A 26,371-nucleotide genomic window follows, 5' to 3' on the forward strand; every position below is an offset into this window, starting at 1 on the left:
TCTAGGTGCTTTATGTGTATCAACTCATGTCATCCTCAAAGCAATCAAGAAATAGATACTGTTATTATTATGTTCACTATTAAATAGCTGGGGGAAATGAGCTAAGAGAAACTCGGTAGTTTGCCTGAGGTCACACTCAGTGTGGGATTTGAATCCATGTAGTGTGGCCTCAGAGGCCAAGCTCCTAGCTGTGCTACACTGCCTCTCCAAAAGCTGATTGCAAAGCCCAGGCCCTCCCCACTCTGGCAGGACGCCTTCTAGAAGTACAACTTCCACTAGGGCAACAAGTTCCTACCACAGTCAATCCCCATCTGCAACAAGCCGTGGAGATATCTGCCTCTTTGATTCAAATAGTGCAGACAATTTACAGCAACCTAAGTGGCTCAGTGAAAAAAAAAGTAAGGTGATACTGGGGACTTGAGGAGATTGAGAGTTGGGACAGGACTTTGGTTTGGCCACTTCTATTTACTGAGCACTTCCCACAGGGCTAGACAGGCCATGGACAGGAAATCCTGGCTCCCACTGTGGCAAAGCTTGAAAGCAGGGACATCTTACAAGGGCATCAAGGCAGAATCTAAGTTGAACAAGTGGTTTTTGCTGCTCTCACATGACAGGTACAGGCAGGGACTGCTCTGGTCTTGTGAAAGCTGTGAAACCTCATCGTTTCCATGGCTACTAACGTCCAAAGCCTCCTATGCTCCGAGTGCTGTGCTAAGCATTCTCTATACACATCCTATTTTATCCTCACTCCTGGGAATCCAGCAAGGCTAGATAGCCTAGTCCTTATTTGCCAGACAGGAAGCTGAGGTTCAGGGAGGTGACATAACTACCCTCAGATAACACGTATCTTAGCCAAAATGACTGACAACCAGGTGTCTTACCCCCAAAAGGTAATAATTTTCTTTGACTGAGGCAAAGTTAATAAAACTTTGAATGGGACCAATAATAGCATTGGAGAAAGCGGGACTTTGGAAGATCAGTGAGGTTTAGGAAAAACTGTGCATTCCCATTGGGCTAAGTTCTGAGTCACTAGGTAGAGGGTACGGAATGCTGAAACCAGGGAGAATGTCAAAGGCAAATTTGCATTAGGCTTGGAGCTAGAATAGGAAGGCAAGGACATTTTTACAAATGGTATATGTGACTTGGGCTGCAGGGAAAAGAATGCTTGGGCAAAGCCCTTAAGGACAATATGCCCAGGGTGAAGAGTCTCCTCCTGTAATATGGGAGATGAGTGCTCCCCTAAAATAAGCCCACCTCAGCCTCTGTCAGCAGATCTGGAATGAGGAGAAAGGGACCCTGCAGTACAGGGTGGGCTAGGACAGGGTTGTAGCAGCAGGAGTTTTAGGCCTCAAAGCCCCCTCAAGGGCTGCGGCTTCCAAGAAGATGCTTTCTATGGTGGAAGAGGCAAGAGGAACGAGCAGGTTCACTGGGAAGAACAAACAAAGAGATTTTCTTTACAAGAGCCAGAACAAACAGCAAACATGCTAAACTGGTTTTTAACGTGGTTTGGGAGGGGAGTGGAGAAAGAGAGGGAAACTTAGAGTTTCTAGACCACATTGTCCAGGTCCTTGAGTGTGTCTTAGACTCTGCATGCCCCCCAGCAGCCCAGCAGGCCTCCTGACAGAAAGGCAGCCCTCTAGGTACATAGTTCTGTAGCCTGCATGGGAGAGTAGAAGGAACCAGCTGTGGGAATGGGGAAGAGGGGGTGGGCCTGGCCCAGGATAGGCTCCTGACCTCTTTACGTTTTTGAAGCCATCTATATATACCTGGCTGCCTAGAGCTCCCTAACTTATCAGAATTTTGCTTTGCAGGACTTTCCTGGGGACAAATGGAAACCAATAACAGGAAACAGGAAGACCAGCCAGTCAGGGAGGTAAGTGACCACTCTGGGAGTTGGGGTGAGTTAGTACCTCTGAGGCTTCTGTGGAAACTGGTAAGGTTTTCTATTTGTTCTGTTTCCTTTGAGGAACCTTGTCTGGTGTCAGTACAAAGGCCTTGATGTTGTAAGATGTAATCCAGCCTGCCCACCAGGCAGCTGGGCTATAGACCAAACTGATGGGTAGCACATTTTGGAATACGTAGTCAGGAGTATTGTGGAACGTTGTGCCCATCAGCTCAGAGGCCTGAGGTAGGTGCCCAGGCACAAGGACATGGGGACCAGACCATGCTAAAACACAGATGGGAAGGCATAAACTATGCTTGCCTTCCCAGCAGCCACTGGGTGGTTGGAGGGGCCAGAGAGGAGGTAAGACTGTCCAGCTACTGCTGTGCCTTTGCCTCAGAGTGTTTCTTGGGTTCTGCCACCTTTCTTTTTATAGGGCTTGTTGAGAGCTTAAGGTCTGTTCATTAAAAATCCAAGGCAGATCATGCTAACAATAGGTTAGAATTCCTAAAAGAAGGCAGGGACATTTATGGTATGTATGGCTTGGGCTAGAGGGGAAAGAGTTGCTTCTGCAGAGCCCTTAAGGGAAAAAGAATGCCCAGAGTGGATAATCTGTTCCTGTAATGTAGGGAACATGGTACCTGGCACTTATGCTCCAAAGACATGAGCCCACCTGTCATAGGTGACCATGTGGATGAGACAGTTACCTCCTCCAGGTTGCTCTCCATCAGTCTGGTTGGAACCCCTCTTTTGTGAAATTGTTTGATATACTCTTTCAGCTAGTTCTTCTCCAGACAAGAGGTCCATAAATTATATTGATTTTTTAACTCAAACTCCAGGGATAAAGGAGGGACAGGGAAGATGGCTCTTAGCTGTGCCTCTGTGGGAGCACCTAGGGAGAGCGCTAGAATCTGGATCCCATGACCTCTGAAAAGTCCAGGGTTCTTTCCAGGGGTCTATATTATCCCCTGTGATTTGGTGGTGTAGTCAGGAATAATTTGGGCTTTCTTTTGATTCCAAAGTCTGGGAAACCTATCGGTTTTCTGATTGGCAATGGAAAGAGAGGAAGTCAACATTTACTGATCACCAACTAAGTGTCAGTCACTGGGTTGGATCTTTTTATACCCATAATCTCATTTATTGTCCACAACAGTTAAGTGTACTACCTATTTTATAGATGAGGTCCAGAGAGGTTATATAACTTAGTTGAGGTCGCACAGCTAGTAAGTGATGGAGCCAAGACTCAGACCCAGGGTTGTCTGGCCCCAAAGTTCATGCTTTTTCCATTATAACTGCTTCAATTAGGATCCCTAAGGAAACCCTTCAAATGGACCCCTCAGTATCATGTCTCAGGGACCTAAGGCCTGGGTGGGGTATGGGATTCTATGGCTGGCCTTGATTCCCCACTGTTCTTGGAGAAATCATTTCAGTCCAGTGGGTCTGCTGAGTCTCCCCTACTAGACTGAGACTGTCAAGAAAGGAGACCACACCTTGGTCATGGATACACAGTGCCCGACACAGAGAAGTTGCTCAAGATGTATTTGTCATTTGCTTGCCAAATGAAGAAACAGAGCCTCCTCCACCATTGAATAGGTAAAATGACACAAAAATAATAATGCCAACTAACATTTCTTGAGCACGGTACTCTATTCTAGGCACCATTCAAAGCACTTTACAAGTATTTATTTACCACCATAACCTTAAGGGGTAGGTTCTGTTATTTTCTTCATTTGACCAAGAGAAGAAACTGAAACACAGATAGATAAATTCAGTTGCCTAAAGTCCCACAGCTAGTAAGTTGACTAGACCCAGGTAGACTAGCTTCAGAGACACTATACTACACTATGGTGCTTCTCCAAAATGGCTCTCTTACTAATCAGCCAGTCAAGGAAGAGGACTTTATTTAAGACCTAGTATATGTACTGCGTGTTTCTAGGCAAGCAGGGAAATATTAGCGGAAGAGCATCAGGAAGCATAATGCTTGCCCATCCCCAGCTTGAGCAAGGAAGACTAATCCACACAAAGTTAAGTAGCAGTAATAATAAATTACCACTTGCAAAACAACCTATGTGCCACTAGCTAAGTGACACATATCCTGTTTTATCTTCCCCCAAACTGTCAGGTAGGCATTATTATAACTAGGGCAGTGATTCTTGAACTTGAATGTGCATTAGAAATACCTGGAGGGCTTGTTAAAAAAACCCCAGATACATGGTAGCTCCTACCATGCCCCCAGGGAGTGTGATCCAGTAGGTGTGGAATGGGGCTCAAAATGTGTATGTCTAACAAGCTACCCAGGTGATGCTGATGCAGCTGGTCCTGGGATCACACTTTGAGAACCGATGACTCAGATAAAGAATCTGAGGTTCAGAGGAGCTAAGTAACTTACTCAAGGTCTCACAGATACTAAAGGGACAAGCCAGATTTTCAACTCAGGCTAGTTGCTATAAGATGAAAAAGTGTCAAATACATGGTTTAAACAAGAAAAGCCTGGCACATGGTAAGGGGCCAATACATGATAATATCAGTGTGCCCTATTTAAGTTCATTGGAGGTTAAGAAAACTAAAGGCTGGGGCCTACAGGAGGAAAGGCCCTGAGGGGAAACTAAGCAGGCTGTATTGGAGGAACAAACCATGCTGGTTGTTAAAGAGTTCTGGCCTTATCATTAAAAAGTCTACAAATAACAAATGCTGGAGAGCGTGTGGAGAAAAGGGAACCCTCCTACACTGTTGGTGGGAATGTAAGTTGGTACAGCCACTATGGAGAACCGTATGGAGGTTTCTCAGAAGACTAAAAATAGAATTACCATATGATCCAGCAATCCCACTCCTGGGAATATATCCGGACCAAACTATAATTCAAAAGGATACATGCGCCCCTATGTTTATAGGAGCACTGTTCACAGTAGCCAAAACATGGAAACAGCCTAAGTGTCCATCAACAGATGAATGGATAAAGAAGATGTAGTATACACACACACACACACACACACACACACACACACACACACACACACACACACACACTGGAATACTACTCAGCCATAAAAAAGAATGAAATAATGCCATTTGCAGCAACATGGATGGAACTAGAGATTATCATACTAAGTGAAGTATGTCAGAAAGAGAAAGACAAATACTATATGATATCACTCATATGTGGAATCTAAAATGTGGCACAAATGAACCTCTCTACAAAACAAAAACAGACTCAAAGACATAGAGAACAGACTTGTGGTTGCCAAGGGGGAGGTGAGAGGGGAGAGGGATGGAGTGGGAGTTTGGGGTTGGTAGATGCAAACTATTACATTTAGAATGGAGAAACAAGGTCCTACTGTATAGCATAGGGAACTATATCCAGTCTCATGGGATAAACCATAATGGAAAAGAATATTTTAAAAAGAATGTATATATGTGCATAATTGAGTCACTTTGCTGTACAGCAGAGATTGGCACAACATTGTAAATCAACTGTACTTCAATAAAAAAAAAAGTTCTGTCCTTGAAATCAGTCTGCCTGGGTTCAAATCTAGGTTCTTCTGTTCTCTAGCTGTGTGAATTTGGCAAGTGGCTTTCTCTCCCCCCCACCCCCGCACCCAGTTCCTCTCTTTCACCTCACCCCATCGGTTTCCTTATTTGTGAAATGGGGTAAGAGTGCTTACCTCCTGTGACTGTTGTGTGGAATAATTGAGTTAATATATGTAAAGCATTTAGGACAAAATCTGGCACCATAAACCTTCAGTAAATGTTAGTTGTAATAAGGAGGAGGACTAAGAGGAGCAGCAGCAGCAATAGTAACAGTAGAGAAAAAGGGTAAAGAGTGAAGTATTGCAACAGGATAGTTAGGCCTTGAAAACTAGGTAGGATGGCAAATATGGAAGCAATTGAAGGTTATTGATCAGGTAAGTGACATGGTAAATATGGCACTTTAGATAACTTGGCAGCATTTGCAGCCTAGATGGGTTGAAAAGAGACCAATTAGGGGCAGTGATCCAGACATGAATGAGTGTGGCCTTGGATTGGGAAGGTCGGGGTGCAATAGGAATGTAACAGAAGGGATAGATAAATGTGTGGATATTTTGGGGGAAATGTTTATTGCGAAAGCAATATAACAGGAAATTAAAAACAGAAGAAAAAGTATCTTTTTTAACATCTTTATTGGAGTATAATTGCTCTACAATGTTGTGTTAGTTTCTGCTGTATAACAAAGTGAATCAGCTATACATATACATATATCCCCATATCTCTTCCCTCTTGCGTCTCCCACCCTCCCACCCTCCCTATCCCACGCCTCTAGGTGGTCACAAAGCACCGAGCTGATCTCCCTGTGCTATGCGGCTGCTTTCCACTAGCTATCTCTTTTACATTTGGTAATGTATATATGTCCATGCCATTCCCTCACTTCGTCCCAACTTACCCTTCCCCCTCCCCGTGTCCTCAAGTCCATTCTCTACGTCTGCATCTTTATTCCTGTCCTGCCCCTAGGTTCTTCAGAACCATAGAAAAAGTATCCTTATTCTTACCACCCTAACACCCTGATTGTTTTCATTTCCCTGCCAGCCTTTATCTATAGGTGTAGAGATTTGCAGGCGGGGGGTCATGATTATAACTATGTAGATGTGATTTTATGTGTCCTGCTTCTTTTTTCCCCACTAAGCATTACTTGGTGAACAATTTTTCCTGTTGCTATAAAGGCTTCCTCAATAGTTATAAATTTTAATAGCTGTATAACATTTCACCAGCTTAATGTACCCTAATTTGCTTTATCATTCCCAAATTGGTAGAATTAGGTTGTTTCCAATTTCTTGCTATTATAAAGTAATGCTGCTGAAAAATTTTGAGCAGCTATAACTTTTCTCATTTTGAATTATCTCACTAAAAACACTTATACAGAGTTGGGATTAGTTGTTGAAAGAAAATTAGCATTCTTATTGTTCTTGATATATTTCACCAAACTGCTTTCCCTGGAGGTGTTTTACTCTGCCATTAGCAATATATGAGAATACCAGTTTCCCCTAAAATTTGCCATCATGGAAGTTTTTCTTTTTCTAATATAATAGGTATAAATGGTACATATTATAATTTTAATTTGCTTACTTTGATTATTCTGGTTTGAACATTTTTCATGTATTTATTTAATATTTGCATTGATTCCCATGTGAATTGTTGGTTCAGACAATTTGCTCACAAATACATGACAACTTTTGAGAGAAAAGTAGAAAGAACTTGGGAATGAAAGGAGTTAAGCCAAAAATAATTTTCTGTCCCAGTGACTTTAGAAAGAGAAAATTATTGACATAGTGGGGGCAGGTGACAAAGGGACCTGGCTTGGTGGAGATAATAAGTTTGAGTTGGGGTATGTTGAATTTAAAGTTAGTGAGGAAGACAAGGGGATGCTTTTGAGGAGGGCTGTTGATCACCCAGCCAGCGGAGGTAGGATGAAGAAGAATAGCCAGCAAAGGGGATTGAAGGGGCAAGCATCTGGAGTGGGAAGAAGGAGAAGTATGCCAGTGTACCATCACAGACGATAAGGAGAGGACTGCTATTGGCTTTGACGGTTTGGATGCACAAGTGACCTTCGAGAAAGCAAACTTAGTAAAATGGTGGGCATAGAAAGTAGATGGCATATGGTCTGTAAAGGGGATGCATACAGAAGAAATGCACACAGTTTTACACATGCTAAATTCACCTTTTAAGTGTACAATTCAGTGAGTTTTGGTAAATTTGCATGCTATGCAATCATCACCACAATCCAATTTTAGAACATGTCTATCTCCCTAAAAAGATCCCTTTTGCTCATTTCCAGTCACTTTCTATTCCACACTCAGCCTCAAGCAACCACTAATCTACTTTCTGTCTCTATGGATTTGCCTATTCTGTACCTTTCATATAAATGGAATCATACATTATGTGGGCTTTTGTGTCTGGCTTCTTTTACTTAGCAAGCTTTAGCAGTTCATCTTTGTTGTAGCATATATCAGTATTTCATTCCGTTTTTTTGCCAAGTAATATTCAATTGTATGGACATACCACATTTTATTTATCCATTCATCCATTAATGGACATTTGGGTTGTTTCCACTTTTTTGTGAGTAATGCTGCTATGACCATTCACATACAAATTTCTATGTGGACATATGTTTTCAATTCTCTTGGGTATATATTTAGGAGTAGAATTTCTGGGCCATATGATAACTCTGTTAACTTTTTTAAGGAACTGCCTAACTGTTTTCCAAAGCAGCTGTACCATTTTACACTTCCACCAGCAAAGTAGGAGGGTTTCAGTTTCTTTTCATTAATTTTAATACAATGATTATGTGCTACTGTGTGATTTGGAAAAGGGTTTAAAAGAAGAGTGCTTGAAAAGACATTTATACATTTTAAAATGTTTAAAAAGAAGTTGGCTAGGAAAAGGAAGGAGAGAAATGGGGTGGTAGTTAGAGGGGGAGATAAGGTTTAAGTTAGTGGTTCTCAAAATGTGGTCCTAGGACCAGGAACCTCAGTATCACCTAAGAACTGAAGTAGAAATGCAAATTATTGGACCCCACCCAGACCTACTGAATCAGAAACTGGGACATGGCCTAGAGATGTGTGTTTTAAGAAGCCCTTCAGGCAATTCTGATGCAAGCTAAATCTGAGAACCTCTGGTTTAAGTGATGGTTTGATCAGGATTTGGGAAACTGGTTTAAGTTTAAAAACAGAAAGGAGAGGTCAATGGAAAGGGAAAGAATATTTATGCTGAATATGGAGGCAGCAGATCATAGTTTATGATCTCAAGGAAGATGAGAAGGCCTATGAAAGGTCAAGGGCAGAGATGACATTTAAAGAGGAGAAATCCTGATGGAGCTTCCACTTACCTTCCCCCCATTACACACGCATTTTTAACATTTCTTACATCATTTCTGTCACAACTTGAATGATGGGGGTAGGTGGGAAAATCAAATGTATATTCTTGAGCCACTCTCTGCCTGGAAGCCTGCAATGAATTTTAATTCCAGGTAGTTGTACTCTTGGTTGTCTCCCTCCACAGTTATTTAGTTTGCATGCAGAGAATGCAAACTCATTTTGATATTAGCAGGAGGGAAAAAAAAACATTTGTGAGTAGATCTGCTGGGAGAAAAAGCTACGTAAACGTGAAGCATTTAAAAGCCCAAAGAACTTATTTCCTAGATTATCTCATTTGGTTTTCCATACTTATAATTGCCTCCTGCGATCGTTTATATATATATATATATATATATATATATATATATATATATATATAAAACCACAGTAAATCCTCACAGAAACTCTGTGAAGCCTTATTTTTCCCATTTGACTGATAAGGAAGCTGAGACTCAAAAAAGATATTATTATACTATTATTAACAACAACAAAAGGTATAATAGCTAACATTTATTAAGTGTTTATTGGGTGTCAGGCACTGCTCTAAGCATTTCACATGAATTCTTTTATTTATTACTAATCATGAACCTATGAGATAGTTACCATTTATTGACCCAGTTTTACAGATGAGGAAACTTACTCACAGATAGATTGCCCAAGGTCAAACAGGCATCTGACTCCAGAGCCCATTACTTCTGGGATTATATAGCAAGTACGTGACAAAATTAGACTACTACCCAGGTTTTTCAGTTCGCAGCCTAGGGCTCTCTTCCTTCTTTTTATCATACCAAATCATGAGCAGAGTGTGGAATATCCAGTACACATTTCCTATTTGCCAATTAAGTAAAAGAAAATGGATAATTCAGAATTGAATCTCCTTTCATTAGGAATAGTACACTTTTCAGGAAGGCTTTACCAGCTAAGAAGAATGTAACCTTCAGAGGCATGAAAGGATTTGTCAAAGAGTGTGACAAAGTGAATTTAAACACTTGGGTATTAATTTAATCCTGGGCACACAAAACCTATTCAAGGAAAATTATAAAAATCTAATGGGAGAAATGAATAAGACATGAATAAATGCATAGCTATATTCCGCTTCAATTTGGGAAGACTAATATAGTAATGATTACAATACTCCCTAAGTTAATAATATATAGATGTAATGCACTACCAATTAGAGTCACTGTGGTATACTTTGTAGAACTTATCAAATTCACCGTAAAATTTACCTGAAAGAATAAGTGGGCAGGAAGACAAAATAATACATTTATTTTAAAAGGTAATGGTGGTTCAGCCAACATCATCCTGAATGGTGAAAAACTGAAACAATTTCCACCACGATCAGAAACAAGACAAGGTTGTACACTCTCACCACTATTATTCAACATAGCTTTGGAAGTTTTAGCCACAGCAATCAGAGAGGAAAAAGAAAAAGGAATCCAAATCGGAAAAGAAGAAGTAAAACTGTCACTGTATGCAGATGACATGATATCATACATACAGAATCCCAAAGATGCTACCAGAAAACTACTAGAGCTAATCAATGAATTTGGTAAATTAGCAGGATATAAAATTAATGCATGGAAATCTCTTGCATTCCTATACACTAATGATGAAAAATCTGAAAGAGAAATTAAGGAAACACTTCCATTTACCATTGCAACAAAAAGAATAAAATACCTAGGAATACACCTACCTAAGGAGACAAAAGACCCGTATGCAGAAAACTATAAGACACTGATGAAAGAAATTAAAGATGATACCAACAGATGGAGAGATATGCCATGTTCTTGGGTTGGAAGAATCAACATTGTGAAAATGACTCTACTACCCAAAACAATCTAAAGATTCAATGCAACCCCTATCAAACTATAAATGGCATTTTTTACAGAACTAGAACAAAAAATCTTAAAATTTGTATGGAGACACAAAAGACCCTGAATAGCCAAAACAGTCTTGAGGGAAACAAATGGAGCTGGAGGAACCAGATGCCCTGACTTCAGCCTATACTACAAAGCCACAGTAATCAAGACAATATGGTACTGGCACAAAAACAGAAATATACATCAATGGAACAGGATACAAAGCCCAGAGATAAACCCACGCATCTATGGTCAACTAATCTATGACAAAGGATGGAAGGATATACAGTGGAGAAAAGACAGTGTCTTCAATAAGTGGTGCTGGGAAAACTGGACAGCTACATGTAAAAGAATGAAATTAGAACACTCCTTAACACCATACACAAAAATAAACTGAAAATGGATTAAAGACCTAAATGTAAGGCCAGATACTATAAAACTTTTAGAGGAAAACATAGGGAGAAAACTCTATGACATAAATCACAGCAAGATCCTTTTTTGACCCACCTCCTAGAGAAATGGAAATAAAAACAAAAATAAACAAATGGGACCTAATGAAATTTAAAAGCTTTTGCACAGCAAAGGAAACCTTAAACAAGACAGACAACCCTCAGAATGGGAGAAAATATTTGCAAAAGAAACAACTGACAAATGATTAATCTCCAACATATACAGGCAGCTCATGCAGCTCAATATCAAAAAAACCAACAACCCAATGGAAAAATGGGCAGAAGACCTAAATAGACCTTTCTCCAAAGAACATATACAGATTGTCAACAAACACATGAAAAGATGCTCAACATCACTAATCATTAGAGAAATGCCAATCAAAACTACAATGAGGTATCACCTCACACCAGTCAGAATGGCCATCATCAAAACATCTACAAACAATAAATGCTGGAGAGGGTGTGGAGAAAAGGGAACCCTCTTGCACTGTTGGTGGGAATGTAAATTGATACAGCCATTATGGAGAACAGTATGGAGGTTCCTTAAAAAACTAAAAATAGAGCTACCATACGACCCAGCAATCCCACTACTGGGCATATACCCTGAGAAAACCATAATTCAAAAAGAGTCGCGTACCAAAATATTCATTGCAGGTCTGTTTACAATTGCCATGACATGGAAGCAATCTAAGTGTCCATTGACAGATGAATGGATAAAGAAGATGTGACACATATATACAGTGGAGTGTTACTCAGCCATAAAAAGAAACGAAATTGAGTTATTTGTAGTGAGGTGGATGGACCTGGAGTCTGTCATACAAAGTGAAGTAAGTCAGAAAGAGAAAAACAAATACCGTATGCTAACACATATATATGGAATCTATTTTAAAAAATGGTTCTGAAGAACCTAGGGGCAGGACGGGTATTAAGTCGCAGACATAGAGCATGGACTTGAGGACACGGGGAGGGAGAAGGGCAAGCTGGGACTAAGTTAGAGAGTGGCATGGACATATATACACTACCAAATGTAAAATAGATAGCTAGTGGTAAGCAGCCGCATAGCACAGGGATATCAGCTTGGTGCTTTGTATCCACCTAGAGGGGTGGGATAGGGAGGGTGGGAGGGAGTCGCAAGAGGGAGGAGATATGGGGATATATGTTTATGTATAGCTGATTCACTTTGTTATACAGCAGAAACTAACACACTATTGTAAAGCAATTATAATCTAATAAAGATGTTAAAAAAAGGTAATGGTGGTAGACTTACCCTATCAAATTTTAAAGTCTGTCATAAAGTGACAATCATTAAAACCATATGATAGTGGGTTGAGAAAACGTCAAACAGTGAAATTAAATAAAAAAGAGAGATTCTAGGAACAGATACTAAGACTGTAGAGCACACTGGATGCAACCGTGAACTTTGGAAAGCAATCATCTGTCTTCAATAAATGTTGGGAACTGTAGGTATCAGTATGGAGAATAATTAGCTTAGAGCCACAGTGCATACAATACTCTGTAGTAAATTTCAGAAAGCAGACCAGTGGAACAGCATATTCATTCCAGCTATGGATGGAAGATAAATTTGTGCCTGTTAAATGGAGGATATCATCAGAGACAAGATGGATGGTTTCAAATATTTAAAAGTTGGGGGAAGAAACCTTTTTAACAACAAAATGTAATAAAAAGCTAAATAGCAGAATGAGGAAAATGTCTGGGGTCAGCATCACAGATAACAGTTGATTGTCCGAAAAATATAAAGAATGGATACAGATATAGAAGGTCGGCTTTCAAATTCAGCTTCATAAAAGGGCAAGGAAAATGAACAGCCAATTTACACATGAGGAAATAAAGGCAGTAAAATCACTGCCTGGAAAAGTATAACCTCTCTACCAATTAAAGAAGTGCAAATAAAAACAACATCAAGGTATCACAACCTGCTTATTAAATTATCAACAATTAATGGAAATTATAAGTAGAAATTACAAAACCCTATCTTGACTTAAGGAAACAGTATGTGTTTTGGGGAGCAGTATAAATTGGTTCAGTTTTCCTAAAAGGCAGTCTAGAAATATGTGACAAGAGTTACAAAACTATTTGTACATACTCCTTGATCCAGCATACCCCCAAGGAAATAACCTAAAAAGGAAAAAATAATTTTTAAAATATATTTAAAGTAGTGCTATTTATAATCATGGAAAATGTTAACCAATCTAATATATCATAATGATGGAATAGAATATAGCCATTAACAGTGACAGGTATACAAATATTGGGTCTTACACAGAAATGGGTATTTATAATAATACTAACAATAAAAAGGCTAAATTCTAATCTCACATGTTGAATCTGATAGTAGCCTTGCACAAAGAAGATTCAGAAAGGCATCTGGTAAAATGTAAATAGCTGGAGTTGAATGCACATGGTGTTCTTTGGGTACATGTCAAGTTGCTGGAATTCATAATAAAAAAGAAAATCTGAAGAAGAGGCAGCCCACATTGGTTTGATTTAGGCCTGCAAAGTTAAAGATCAAGGGCTTTAGGAAAATCCCCATACCAATGACAGACAGTGTTACTTACCAGACATGCTTGATCTGTCTGTTAGCTAGAATTTGTTTTGCTAGAATTCTCCATCAACCAGCACTTCTGCTTATCTAAATCTGTGAGAACTTGACATTTCTGAGGGGGCACATCACCAGACATTTGTGAATCTTCAAATTTGTCACCATTACTACAACATAGAACCTCTCCACCTCCACCAATGAACATTTTATTATCTGACTCAGAACCATCACTTTCTCAAGACCGTTACATTTCTCTTCACTTCCATCATCAGCACTAGTTTGCAAATAGTTTGCATTTCAGTGCCATTATTCACAGAGAAGCACATATTCTCTCTACCATGGTTACTGCACACCTATGTACCTTGTTAACAAATAGAGACCTATCAAGCCACATTGAGATGGGAATGCCAAGTGGTTGACTAGGCTCCCTCCTTTGCTTGGTGACTTGCCTTACACACCAGAATTGTGAGGCCTTGCAAGTCAAATTCATACCCTTTGCAAAATGACCAGTTATTACACTTCATGGATCTTTAGGGCTACTCTCAAAGGGTTAAAACCTCAAATGTTAAATATGTTCATGCCAAAGAACCACTCTATGATAATAATTGTCATTCATAATTGAGCACCCAGAATGCCTTTTAAACTGAGATAAAATCATGTTCTTTATAACTTTGGTATTAAGTCTATTCCACTGTATTTTAGGTCTTCGAAATTTAGTACATTAGCATCTGGTATATATGAGGACTCAAATATACAAAAATTGCTCTCTTCCCCTGGCACATCCATTGTTTAATGATGGCGGGGCACCGAATTTCCTTAAATAGCATCAGGATTCCCAGAGCTTTATGGACCTCCCATTATTTTATTTTGTAAATCTTCATCATACTTGTTACATGGGTGGTATGTATATAGTTAATTAAAATGCATTTCGTTTTGAGAGGATTTTTTTTTTTTTTTTTTTTTTTTGGTGGTACGCGGGCCTCTCACTGCGGTGGCCTCTCCCTTTGCGGAGCACAGGCTCCGGACGCGCAGGCTCAGCAGCCATGGCTCACGGGCCCAGCCGCTCCACGGCATGTGGGATCTTCCTGGACCGGGGAACGAACCCGTGTCCCCTGCATCCACAGGCGGATTCTCAACCACTGCGCCACCAGGGAAGCCCTTGAGAGGTTTTTTTGGGGCTGCATTGGGTCTTTGTTGCTGTGTATGGGCTTTCTCTAGTTTCAGTGAGCAGGGGCTACTCTTCCTTGCGGTGCGTGGGCTTCTCATTCTTCTCATTGCAGCGGCTTCTCTTGTTGCAGAGCATGGGCTCTAGGCATGCAGCCTTCAGTAGTTGCAGCACACGGGCTCAGTAGTTGTGGCTCACAGGCTCTAGAGCGCAAGCTCAGTAGTTGTGGCATGTGGGCTTAGTTGATCTGTGGCATGTGGGATCTTCCTGGACCAGGGCTTGAACCCGTATCCCCTGCATTGACAGGCAGATTCTTAACCACTGCACCACCAGGGAACTCCTTGAGAGTTTTATTTCTTGGCTGTATACCTCTTAAGATACCCTGGTGAGTTGGGAACCTGGTAGATAATGACTGTTTAGAGCAGTGGATCTCAAAGTGTGATCTGGGACCAGCAATACCATCATTGTCCTGGGAATTGTTAGAAATAAAAATTCTCCACTCTGCCCCAGACCTACCAAATTAGAAATTCTGGGGGTAGGACTAAGCCAACTGTGTTTTAATAAGCCTTACAGGTGATTCTGATGCATGTTCAAGTTTCAGAACCACTGCCTATTAGAGAATAGAGCCTCAATAACCTCAGCCAGCCTGATCCTCCATTAAATTGTTCTCATGGATATCAAACCCTCCAGGCCCCTCCATAATGTGTTACATGCCTCTAAAATGTCTTTTATTAAATCTTTTGAGAAGGTTATGAGAATGCTGAAGAGGCAGCATGTTGTGCTGGCAAAAGCATGGGCATTGGAGTCAGATGGACCTTAGTTGTAACTTCTCCTGGCTGCTGCTTCTCTTTATGTTCCCTCAGTTGTTTAACCTCCCTGAGTCTCATTTCTAACATGGGCAAGAGAATACTCAGGCTGGAAGATTGTCTTCAGGGTGAAACGAGATGGAGTCTGTTAACTGTCCAGTGCTGTGCCTGACACATGGTGGACTCTGAGTAAAGAAGAGTGGTCATTACCATCCCTTAGCACCATGTCTGTGACACTATGTAGGGTTCAGAGGAGTAATGGGAAGACCTTCTTGGAAACTCCCAAGTTGGAGTCATTGGCGAGAGGAATCTAAGCTTTACCCAGGACAGCCCCAATATAGCAAGGACTTCTCTGATCTCTTCAAAGTACACTTTGCAGCAGGCTCCTGGGGGCTGTAGAAGGCTCAGAGTGAGTCCTGCCACTTGTATTCGCTGTTGCCAGACTAATTGTTCCTTGCTTGAAGTTCCGTGGCCCCAGAGGCGGAGAAGGGTGGCAACAACAAGCTCTCCGGGCCCTTCTCCCCTCCCTGTGTAGCCTCCTTGTAGCTCACTTCCTGGATCTTGTAAATATTTCCTTTAGCAATAAGCTGGGAGTGGCTGTTTCTCTTGGAGCAGTCTTATCTTTTGGCTGCTGAGGAAAGGGGAAGGGGAGAAGGGCTGGGACTGTGCACTCTTGCTGCTGAGATTCTGGAATGCCAAGCTATTGTGGTGAGGTTAAAAATAAAAATTCCAAACAAGAAAACTTCAAAAGGCCTAAGGAGGAGGCGGGAGGAGATTTTTCAGTCTCTGAAAATACTGGTTTTCATTTTCAATTACTACGAGCCCCTCCCCCCCCAAAAAAGATTGTAACGAAAGGGGAAAATCTATTCATCAGAAGAACAGGCAACCTGTGCCAAGAGGAAAAGAGAAGAACAGCCCAGGACTTGGCACATGATTTGCTTTTGTTTTTGAGATGTAGGCTCCTTGCTGGTGTCAACAAAGCCCTTTCTCAGACTCAGCTTTCATGCTTCCTCCCCTCTCTTCAGCAAGGAGCTGAAGTCTTTGAGAACACCTTGAGGATGAATGTAGCTCAAGTACCTTTCGCCTTAACTCAGGAGTCCTTGCTTCAGTGGGATTTCCCTTGGAGCCAGATAAGGCAAGTTCCAGTCTGGACACTACTACTTCTTCCTAGCTGGGAAAATTAATGACCCTCTCTAAGCCTCAGGATCCTCACCTGCAAACTGGCAATAATGGTAATACTTCAATGAGCTGGTGTGAAGATTAATAGAAATACCTACATGAAAGTACCTACAACAGTGCGTGACACATAGTAAGTAAGAAGTAAGAAAGTTCTTGTCCCTTAATTTAGCTCCTTATCCTCCACTCTAGGGAAGAATCCTTACTTCATCCCAAAGAAGAGTTGTAGACTTAGATTTCTGTGCATATAGGAGGCTTGAGCCCTTTGAAACTAGGACCTCTAGAGACCAATATCCTTGGCTTGAGCCTGACACACTTCAATGGAAGCCTCCCATTCACCAGTCTGCTTCAGCTATTAGTGCCTGGAAAGCAAGGGCTACGGATTTTGCTCCCCTGAGATCTGGTCACCTTGCACAGTGTAATATTGAATGACAGCTTGGATGACTTGTACACACATTGGCCAGCTGGTCCCATCGAGGGCAGTCCTTCCCCTTTTCTGGAGTCTTGCTTAGTTCTGCTCCCCTGATGTAAATGACTCTGCAAGGTTCAGGCTGCCCTTACACAACCTGTGTCGGTGGGAGACCAGTGCTTTTGAAATTAGAATTGATTCAGAGAATAGCAATTTCCAGGTTGCCTTGCTAGAGCCTAGTGCCTCAGGATAGTGTCACAGTGCCATAAATTGGGGCACCGAATGTCCCTAGGAGGGTGTGCTCTTTTCTTCCAGCTGGTTCTGGAGTTGGCTACTGAGAGGTAAATTCTGTAATGCTGACATAAGTGATTTGTACCTAAACAGGACAACATAGAATATCTAGTCTTGTTGATGGTCACACTGCTTTTAAGCCTAAACTTGCCTTTTATTCTCTCTCCCTTTTAGTAGATGAGAAGAGTGAGTGAATGAGCCTAGGATTAAAATCCTTGGTTATCTAGGGTCTCCTGGCTCGGCAGCCATGTAGCTGAGCTGGGACCCCAGGTCTCTTGGTTTCTTGGCTATTGAGCAGGGCTGAATATTAACCAGGGGACAGTGCAGTTCAACTCCCTTTATGGGAACAAGGAGCAGGGCTGAAGCATACAGCAGTGAAGGCTGTACACTGCACAGTTTGCACAACCATATGCAGTGGCCCTGAGTAAGGACTTCACTCTAATAATAAGCATAGTTCTGTCATTTATTAAACACTTGTCCATGTACCCAGTATCATTGCTAGGTCCTTTTTATTTTATATGGTTAATCCCCTCAGCAGCTTTGTTAAGAAAGATATTTTACTGAAACTGAGGTAAATTGAATACTTTCCTCAAGGTCATGCAGCTTTTGGGCTCTGGAGGCAGATTTTTAAATTTTACAGAAATTCAGACCCAAGCCTTTCTAACAGTGTTCTTTGCGCTCTGCTCTGTTGCCTTTCCTGTGCCCTGGCAAGGAAAGAGTGGTAAATTTGATGACTATCATGGAGCAGGGTTTTTCTCACCACAGCTGCAGGACATTGGCCCAACTTGAGCCTTTGGAGATGTTGCTTTCACCACCTGCATCTCATAAGATCTAGATTAGAGATGAAGGTGGGGAAGAACAGGAGAGGCAAGGACAGAAGATAGGCATGTGTGTGCTGAGGGGTGGGACACATACTGTTCAGATTGGAAACCAACCTAACTGGAACAAATAACTCTATCCCCAAACCTCTACCTCCAAACCACAACACTCCCATATTTTTCACCCTGGACCTTTGTTTCCATAGTATGATCCCTGAACCACTGGTATTAGAATCCCTTGGGGAAATTGTTTAAAATGTAGATTCCTGGGCTCCACCACAAAGGTACTAAATCTCAATTTCTATTGATAGAAGTGGAGCCAAGGAATTTGCATTTTAAACAACATCTTCAGGTAATTCCAATTAAGAGCCACTTCGATTCAGAACAACTGCCTCAGACCAATGGTTTCCAACTTTTTGGATCATGCACCCTTCTCAGAAAGAATTGTTTTGAGCATTCACCTTTAATACGTGTTGGTAGTAAATTACTTATATCTACTAATGTTCTAATATTTATGCTTTTAAATGCAAAACCGGTGAGTTTTGCATTAGTATTCTTCGATGAGAATGGTCTCTGGTTTTCCTTTATGTATGTTCTAGTTGCTGGGTTTTGGTATTGATGTTATGCAGGATTCTTTTCTTCTCCCCCTATTCTCTAGATTCCAGAATCTAGAAAGCATAAATAGCATTGAGGTTGTCTGTTCCTTGAAGGTTGGTAGAATTAACACAAGACCATGGGAGTATGCTGGTTTTTTGGTCAAATTTATCAAATTTTTTCCTATGATAACTGGTGGTTTAGATATATTTGTTCTTCTGCAACTAGTTTTGGTAATTATTTTTTCCTAGAAGACTAAGTTTTCAAATCTGTTTCATAGAGTAGAGCAAAGTGTTCTCTTACTCTTTTCATTTACTTTGTAACTGTGGTTATTTCTCCATTTCTAATTTTGTGCATTTAGGGTTTTTAATTCGATTAGCAAGTGGTTTATCTGTTTTATGGTTTTATATTTTCTTTAGAAGAAAGCTTTTGGCTTTAATTATTAGTTCTATCATTTGTTTTCTAGTGTATTAATTTCTGCCATTAGCTTTATTTCTGCTTTGCTTAGGTCTATTTTTGTGGCTCTTAACTTCTTTTGTTGAAAGGATAATTCATTTATTTTAATTTGTTTTTATGTATTAATATAAGTATTTAAGACTATCAATTTTCCTTTAATCATTGCTTTAATCAACCACATCCTCTTGCTTCTGATATTTTAATTGTTGTTATTTTCTAGGTAGTCTACAATTTTAGATTAGATCTCCTCTTTGACTAGAGTGGGGGATATTTTCTCCCTCTTATTTTCTGTGTGCTAGAAGTATTTGTTTTTCATTTTGCTATTAATTTCTAGTGTTATTGTATTGTGACTAGATACAGTATTGTCATCAGCTGAAAAAGTCTTATATTTTGTTTCTGCTTTTTCTACCTTTGCATTTTCTATATATTTGCTTTATGAATTTTGATGCTATGTTATTTGGTACATAAAGATTCAGTGTAATTAGATCTTAATTGTGTTTTCTAATCATTAATATTATAGTGCCCTTCTTTGTCTTGTTTATTGTTTTTTGCCTTTAATTCAACTATTTTTTATGATATGAGTATCATGGTCCTTGGGGTTTTTTTGGGAATTAGCTCAGTTATTAAATATTTATTGAATGCCTACTATGTGCCAGGGAGTAGGTACCAGATGAATGAGACACACAAGATCTCTGCCCTTGTGGGGATGTATGCTCTGAGAAAGGCAAAATAGAAACATGATAATTAAGGATAAGTTGTCTCTACTTTAGATAAGGTCATCAGGAAAGGCCTCTCTGCCTGATAGCATTTATCATCCTATTACTTCCCACTCACCACCTTGTTTATTTGTTTCCTGAGGGGGGAAATGCCAGGTGGAACAGTTTGTACACAAGGGATTATTATAACCTTAAGGAGCTATAGGTGGGCTAAGGTCCAAATGAGAAGAGAATGGTGATGTGTGGCTATGAATTTCTGATCCACATGAGGGATGAGCTAGCCAGGATGGGGACTGCAGATGAGGGGAATGAAGGAGATTTTGCTTTCCATTCTATCTGACCTGGGCCACCATTATGTGTATTATTATTTTTTGAGGAAATATTCTCAGTCTTCAACGTGACTACTGAATGGATATTCTGTCTGATGATTTAATTGAACTGCTGGAATTTCCTGTCACTAGGCAGTACTTAGCATGATGCTGATTGCTCACAGACTACAGCAGGAAACCAGATCTTCTGGCTTAGAGGGCTTAACTCTTTAAACTCAGAGATTAAAGAGATGTCCTTTGCTTTGGTCCCTCTTTATTATACAGAAGTTTAACTTTTTATACATATATAAAAAAACCTGGACTTGTTTTCCTTGCATATACTTTTCTATTACTTATGAGATGAGAGTCTTATTTCACCTCACAAGTCATAGTTTTTAAGTTTTCTGATAATTTTTTTCTTATAAGAGTTTTTTCTTATAAGTATATTATATATACATATATACACATATAACACATTAAAATTTTATACACACACACACACACACACCCTTAACTCTTGAATCTGAAATTTATTTTGGCATATAATATATAGTACAGCTCCACATAACACTGCTCTGCAATTGTCTCAAAAATATCTATTAAATAATCTTTATCTTCTTGTTATGGAAGGTGAATTATATATGACATTTTTAGAAATAGTTTGATATGTTTCTGGACTTTCAATTATGTTCTGTTAGTCAGTAAAACAGTTTTAATTATAATTGCTTTATGTTATGCTTTATGCCTTACTTACCCCCGATTTCTTCTGTAGCAAAATATGTTTTTTATTATACAGTAGTCCCCATGTATCTGTGGGAGTTATATTCCAAGACTCCCAGTGGATGCCTGAAACCACAGATAGTACTGAACCCTATATATACTATGTTTTTTTTAATACATACATACCAATGATAAAGTTTAATTTGTGAATTAGGTAGAGTAAGAGATTAACAGTAATAACTAATAATATAATAGAACATTATAGCAATGTACTGTAATAAAAGTTATATGAATTCTGTCTCTCTCCTTGATCAACTTCCTCACCTCTGCCAGAAACGTGGCAGTGGCTTCTTCATTGACAGATGCAGCCTTTCCAGTAACTTTCCTGTTGTTCAGTCTAAACTTATTCCTAAATCTTTGTAACCATTTCTTATTTGCAGTAAATGGCTGAAGTCACTTGTTTCAGGGGATCCCTTGCTGAAGTCTTCGTATAGGCTCCATGTTTTCTGGCGCAACACGTTGCAGTCAGTCGGAACATGCTTTCTGTTCATGTCTTCCATCCACAAATTTAATGCCTTTCCATCTTCCCTAAGCCCATATCATACACTCTGGCTGTAACTTTTGCAGTTTGAGGTATGACAGCAGGTACGAATTTCTTTTTCCTTCTTCATGATTTGATGGATAGAAGATTCGTTCTTACCATAGATCTTAGCAACCTCAGCATATGAGTTTTTCCCTTTCCTTATTAAGTCAAGAACGTTCACCTTTTCACTTAAAGGAAGCACTTTACGGCTTCTCTTTGGCAGATCTAAATTGCCAGCATCTCTACTCTTAGGGCTTGGGGCCATTATTAAGTAAAATAAGGGTTACTTGAACACAAGCACTGTGACACTGTGACAGTCCATCTGATAACCTAGACAGCTACTACGTGACTAATGGGTGGGATCTGCTGGACAAAGGGATGATTTAAGTCCTGAGCAGGATGGAGCAGGACAGCGGGAGATTTCATCACACTACTCAGAATACTGTGCACTTTAAAACTTATGAATTGTTTATTTTGGGAATTTTTCATTTACTGTTTTTTTGGACTGTGGTTGACTACAGGTATCTGAAACCTTGGAAAGTGAAAGAGCAGACAAATGGGGACTACCATATCCTGCTTTATTTTGCAAGTTAACACAAAAATTCTATAGTTAAAAAGTCCTGGTGAGAATTCTGATTGGAATTGCATTAGAAAGATACATTTTAAATCCAAAGTAGCAGATATTTGTGAATGGCCGGCTCGATGTTTTTTTGGTACAAGTATAAGAACTTGGACAGAAAGTATACATGCCAAATTCATGATATAGCTTGCATGTAGAGAGGCAGCAGAGGAATAGAAGTGGGGAGTGAAACAAAGGATATTATTATTTTTTTAAATTCATGAAGCATAGATGGTAAAGTATTAAGATGTGCTAATTGTGGGCAGTAGGTGGGAACATGAATATTTATTATAACAATCTCTGTATGTTTTTAAACATTTGAAATGTTTCATAATTAAAAACAAAACAAAAACAACAGATGTAGCAGGATAGCCACACTTGCAAGCCCCAGAACACAGCACATTCAATCTGAGTGGGGTGGTGTGTATATCCAGACGTGGAGCTAGACTCTCCATGTTCAAATCCTAGCTCTGCCACTTACCAGCTTTATGACCCTGAGCAATGACTTAACCTGCCCATGCCTCAGTTTCTCCAGCTATAAAATCAGGACAATAATAATACCTACTTCCTAAGGTTATTGTGAGCATTAAATAAGTTAAGACATGGAAAGCACTTAAAACAGTGTCTGGCACTTAGTATGTACTCAGTAAGTGTTAGCTATCAATATTATATATCATATATTATTATTACTATACTTACTACCTATATTATATGTTTTGTGGCCATTTTAAATTTTATATAAATGATGTTATCCAAAATTATGGGACCATCTGCAATGTTCTTGCTTTATACAACCTTTATCTGCTGTTTTGCAGGGAAATGGCTCATTCCAAGGCTAATTTTTCATGGGCAACCTCCTTCCATCCTTGCTTTGAGAACCCAGCACTGGACTTGTCAAGCTACCGAGCAATCTCTTCTCTTGACCTCCTTGGAGACTTCAAGCACTCCTCAAAAAAACCAGAGGAAACCTCCGTTTATGAAGAGGAAAGCTCCCTAGCCTCCATGCCCCGCCCACTGCGCAGCCGGGCCTTCTCAGAGAGCCACATCAGCTTGGATCCTCAGAGCTCCCGGGCCTGGGGGCAGCATAGAAAGGAGCTCTTTACCAAAGTTGATGAGATCCAGCCAGATCCTCTGGGTGCCAGGAGGAAGGCCTTTCCTCCTCCTCGCCCTCCTCCTCCCAACTGGGAGAAGTACAGGCTCTTTCGTGCAGCCCAGCAGCAGCAGCAACAGCAGCAGAAGCAGCAAAAGCAGCAGCAAGAGGAGGAGGAAGAGGAAGAAGAGGAAGAGGGGGTGGAGGAGGAGGAGGAGGAGGGGGAGGAGGAAGAGCTGCCACCCCAGTATTTCAGTTCAGAAACCACTGGTTCCAGTGCCCTCAATCCTGAGGAGGTCCTGGAGCAGCCCCAACCGCTGGGCTTTGGCCACCTGGAGGCTTCAAGGCAGGGCTCACAAAGCCTTCCAGCAGAGCAAGAGTCCTTTGCTCTCCATTCCAGCGATTTCCTGTCTCCAGTAAGGGGCCATTTGGGATCTCAACCTGAGAAGGCTCTGCCCCCTTGCTATTATGGCATTGGTGGGCTTTGGAGAACATCAGAGCAGGAGACCACTGATTCCCCCAAGTAAGTGCTTATGAAAGACGTTAGGTCCCTGAAGAGGTGGCAGCATGAGCTTGAATTCCACCTTCACCATTTGCCAGCTTCGTGACCTTGGGCTGGTCAGTTAAACTATTTCCAGCCTCAGTTTTCTCACCTGGAAAATGGGCATGATGATACATGGTTGTTGTGAATATGAGGATAATCCACGTAAAAGACATAGCCCCATACTTAGCACATAGTAGGTACTCAGTAAATGCCATTGATGTCATTGATTATCCCTAAATATCACTATCAAGGTACTATATTTTTTTCTAGTTTGTCTTTAAGGTATGCATCAGTTTCTGGCCCCTGAGCAATAAGGCATTAAACCCTTATTGCCTTGTGGCCTTTTCCAGAAGCCTGGCTCGGGTCCTTTTTTGCCTTTTCTGCTGCTTGCTCTCCAGAACAAGAGTCCAGCTCACAACCTGACCTGCCTCTGCTCTAGGACCTGTCTGAGCTTCTAAACTCTTCCCCCACCCCCAGCATCAAAGGTGTTCCTGGGGTTGGATGCTTTATGCCTTGACCATTCCTTACAAAAACCAAAGGCATTCTTTTCATCTTCCACTTTCTCCATCACCCCCACCCTTGTTTCCTCTGCCTCTTTGCATATGCTTCAGTGGGAAAATGGTAGTACCAACAGTGGTAGTTGACAGGGTCAGCTGTCTGGGCAGAGAGGCCAAAGGAGGAGTGTACTATAGCCACAGAACAGTTCCCTTCACTGTGCCAATGCTCATTGGCGTGCCCCACAATGTGTGGTTGTCCTCTTTGCTCCAAAACAAAAGAGCTTTGGCTTTTGGCTCTGCCAATCCTCCTGCAGAGAGCTCCACCCACTCTCTGCTGGGGGTGGGGATGAGGGGCAGGTGTCTATCCTTTCAGTGCTTTCTTTAAATACCTTTACAGAGGGAACTTGCCTGAGACTTGTTGCTATTAGAAGTACTTTGTTATTGTGTCTTTTACTGATGGACAAATCCATTACTTGGCTATCTGGAGCTAGTTGACAAGTTTTCCAGCCTAAGGTGCCACAGGCACAGCACTTACAGGGCCTGGCTCCCAGACACTATGAGAATTTCTTGTCAGATCCCTAGTGCCTGCTTCTCAAGCTGCCCATCTAGCTGAGGAGTATTCTTATTGTAATTAGAAAACATTTGTGGAAAGTGACTGGATTGTTACCTATCACAGCAGAAAGAAGGGAAGGCAACCTAGCACATAGTAGGCACTTACTATTTCTGAAGAAAGAATGAATAAATGAATGAATGATCATGTATTAAGCATTTGATATGTGTCAGACACTGCTAGTCATTTTATATCTATTATTTCATTGAATTCTCCCAACGGCCCTATGGGCCATTATTATCCCCATTTGACAGATGTGGAAACTAAAGCTGAGTAAAATAAGGGACTACCTAACTCAGAATTACACAGAAAAGACTCAAAGCCAGATCTTACTCCAAAATCCATGCTTCTTTTGCCATCCTAGGCAGCCTCTCTCAGGGGGATCTTGTTCCTGCAGTAGCCAGGCCTTTACTTAGACCTCCTGTTCCCTAGAAGGCAATGTGTACCAGAGGTAGTAGTTACAGGCCCCAGGCTTACCCCTTTCAGCCTCCTAGTCCTTCCTCCTTTATGTACCTCCATTCATCCTGGCACCTTGTCCAGAGAGAAGTAAATTGCTATTACTAGAGATCTTGTAACTTGTTCCACAGATTTTTTTTTCTTAATGACTATGGGATGCAAGGGGGAACATTTGTTTGCACACAAGCCTGGCTTGTGGATGTAAAAAATCAATTATAGATGCTTCTTTGAGTGATGCATATTTAAGGAAAAACATCATTTCCAACATAGCTAATATTTTTTGCCTCTTTACTATGTGCCAAGTATTGTTCTAAGCACATTTGTGTATTGACTGATTTAATCTTCACAACAAGCCTATGAAATAGATACCATTAGTTTCCTACAGTTTTTAGATGAGAAAAGTGAGGCACAGGGATATAAATTAAGTTGCAAAAGATCACAGGTAGCCAGAACCCAGATAGTCTGGCTCACTGTGCCAACTATATCAACCCAGGATCTCTGGGCTCCTCAAGAAGATCCTATTCCAGACCCTCAGAGAGCACAGGGTTCTACCCAGCAGGAAGTGCCTTTAAGGTTTTGTAAGGGAAACTAGTGTTAAGGGCAAGTAGATGTGTAATATTTTGACTCTAAAATGCAAAAAGGAAAAAAGACATCCTAATTTCAGCCACGTTAAGCTGGAGTCTCTCTGTAACCCACATACTCTTTAGTTACAAAATGTCAGGATACATGTAGAAGCAGGTGAGTGGACTTATTGAGCATTGGTTAAATCTGATAACTCTGATTCAATTACAGGTATAGTTTGCTTTATGGACTCTATGCATTCTCTCTCAGTGCTCTAGAGAAGGAATCTTATTTTTGCAACAAAGTTCATTATCA

General features: G+C 40.6%; 1 protein-coding gene across 5 annotated transcripts in view; it reads left to right on the forward strand.

Annotated features, from left to right (window-relative positions):
- SHROOM4 (shroom family member 4) overlaps positions 1–26,371 on the forward strand; it is a 208,813-nt gene that overhangs the window by 170,747 nt on the left and 11,695 nt on the right. For all 5 annotated transcript variants that reach the window (XR_010838561.1, XM_059049721.2, XM_067023017.1 and 2 more), the window contains 2 exons: positions 1,812–1,873; positions 23,114–23,911. Coding sequence is in view for 4 of the 5 variants with exons in the window: in XM_059049721.2 (XP_058905704.1) it covers positions 1,812–1,873; positions 23,114–23,911 (860 nt within the window). In the remaining variant the exon portion in view is untranslated. The remainder of the gene's footprint in view (positions 1–1,811; positions 1,874–23,113; positions 23,912–26,371) is intronic.

Source organism: Kogia breviceps, chromosome X (assembly GCF_026419965.1).
Source record: "Kogia breviceps isolate mKogBre1 chromosome X, mKogBre1 haplotype 1, whole genome shotgun sequence".
NCBI classification, from domain to species: Eukaryota; Metazoa; Chordata; class Mammalia; order Artiodactyla; family Physeteridae; genus Kogia; species Kogia breviceps.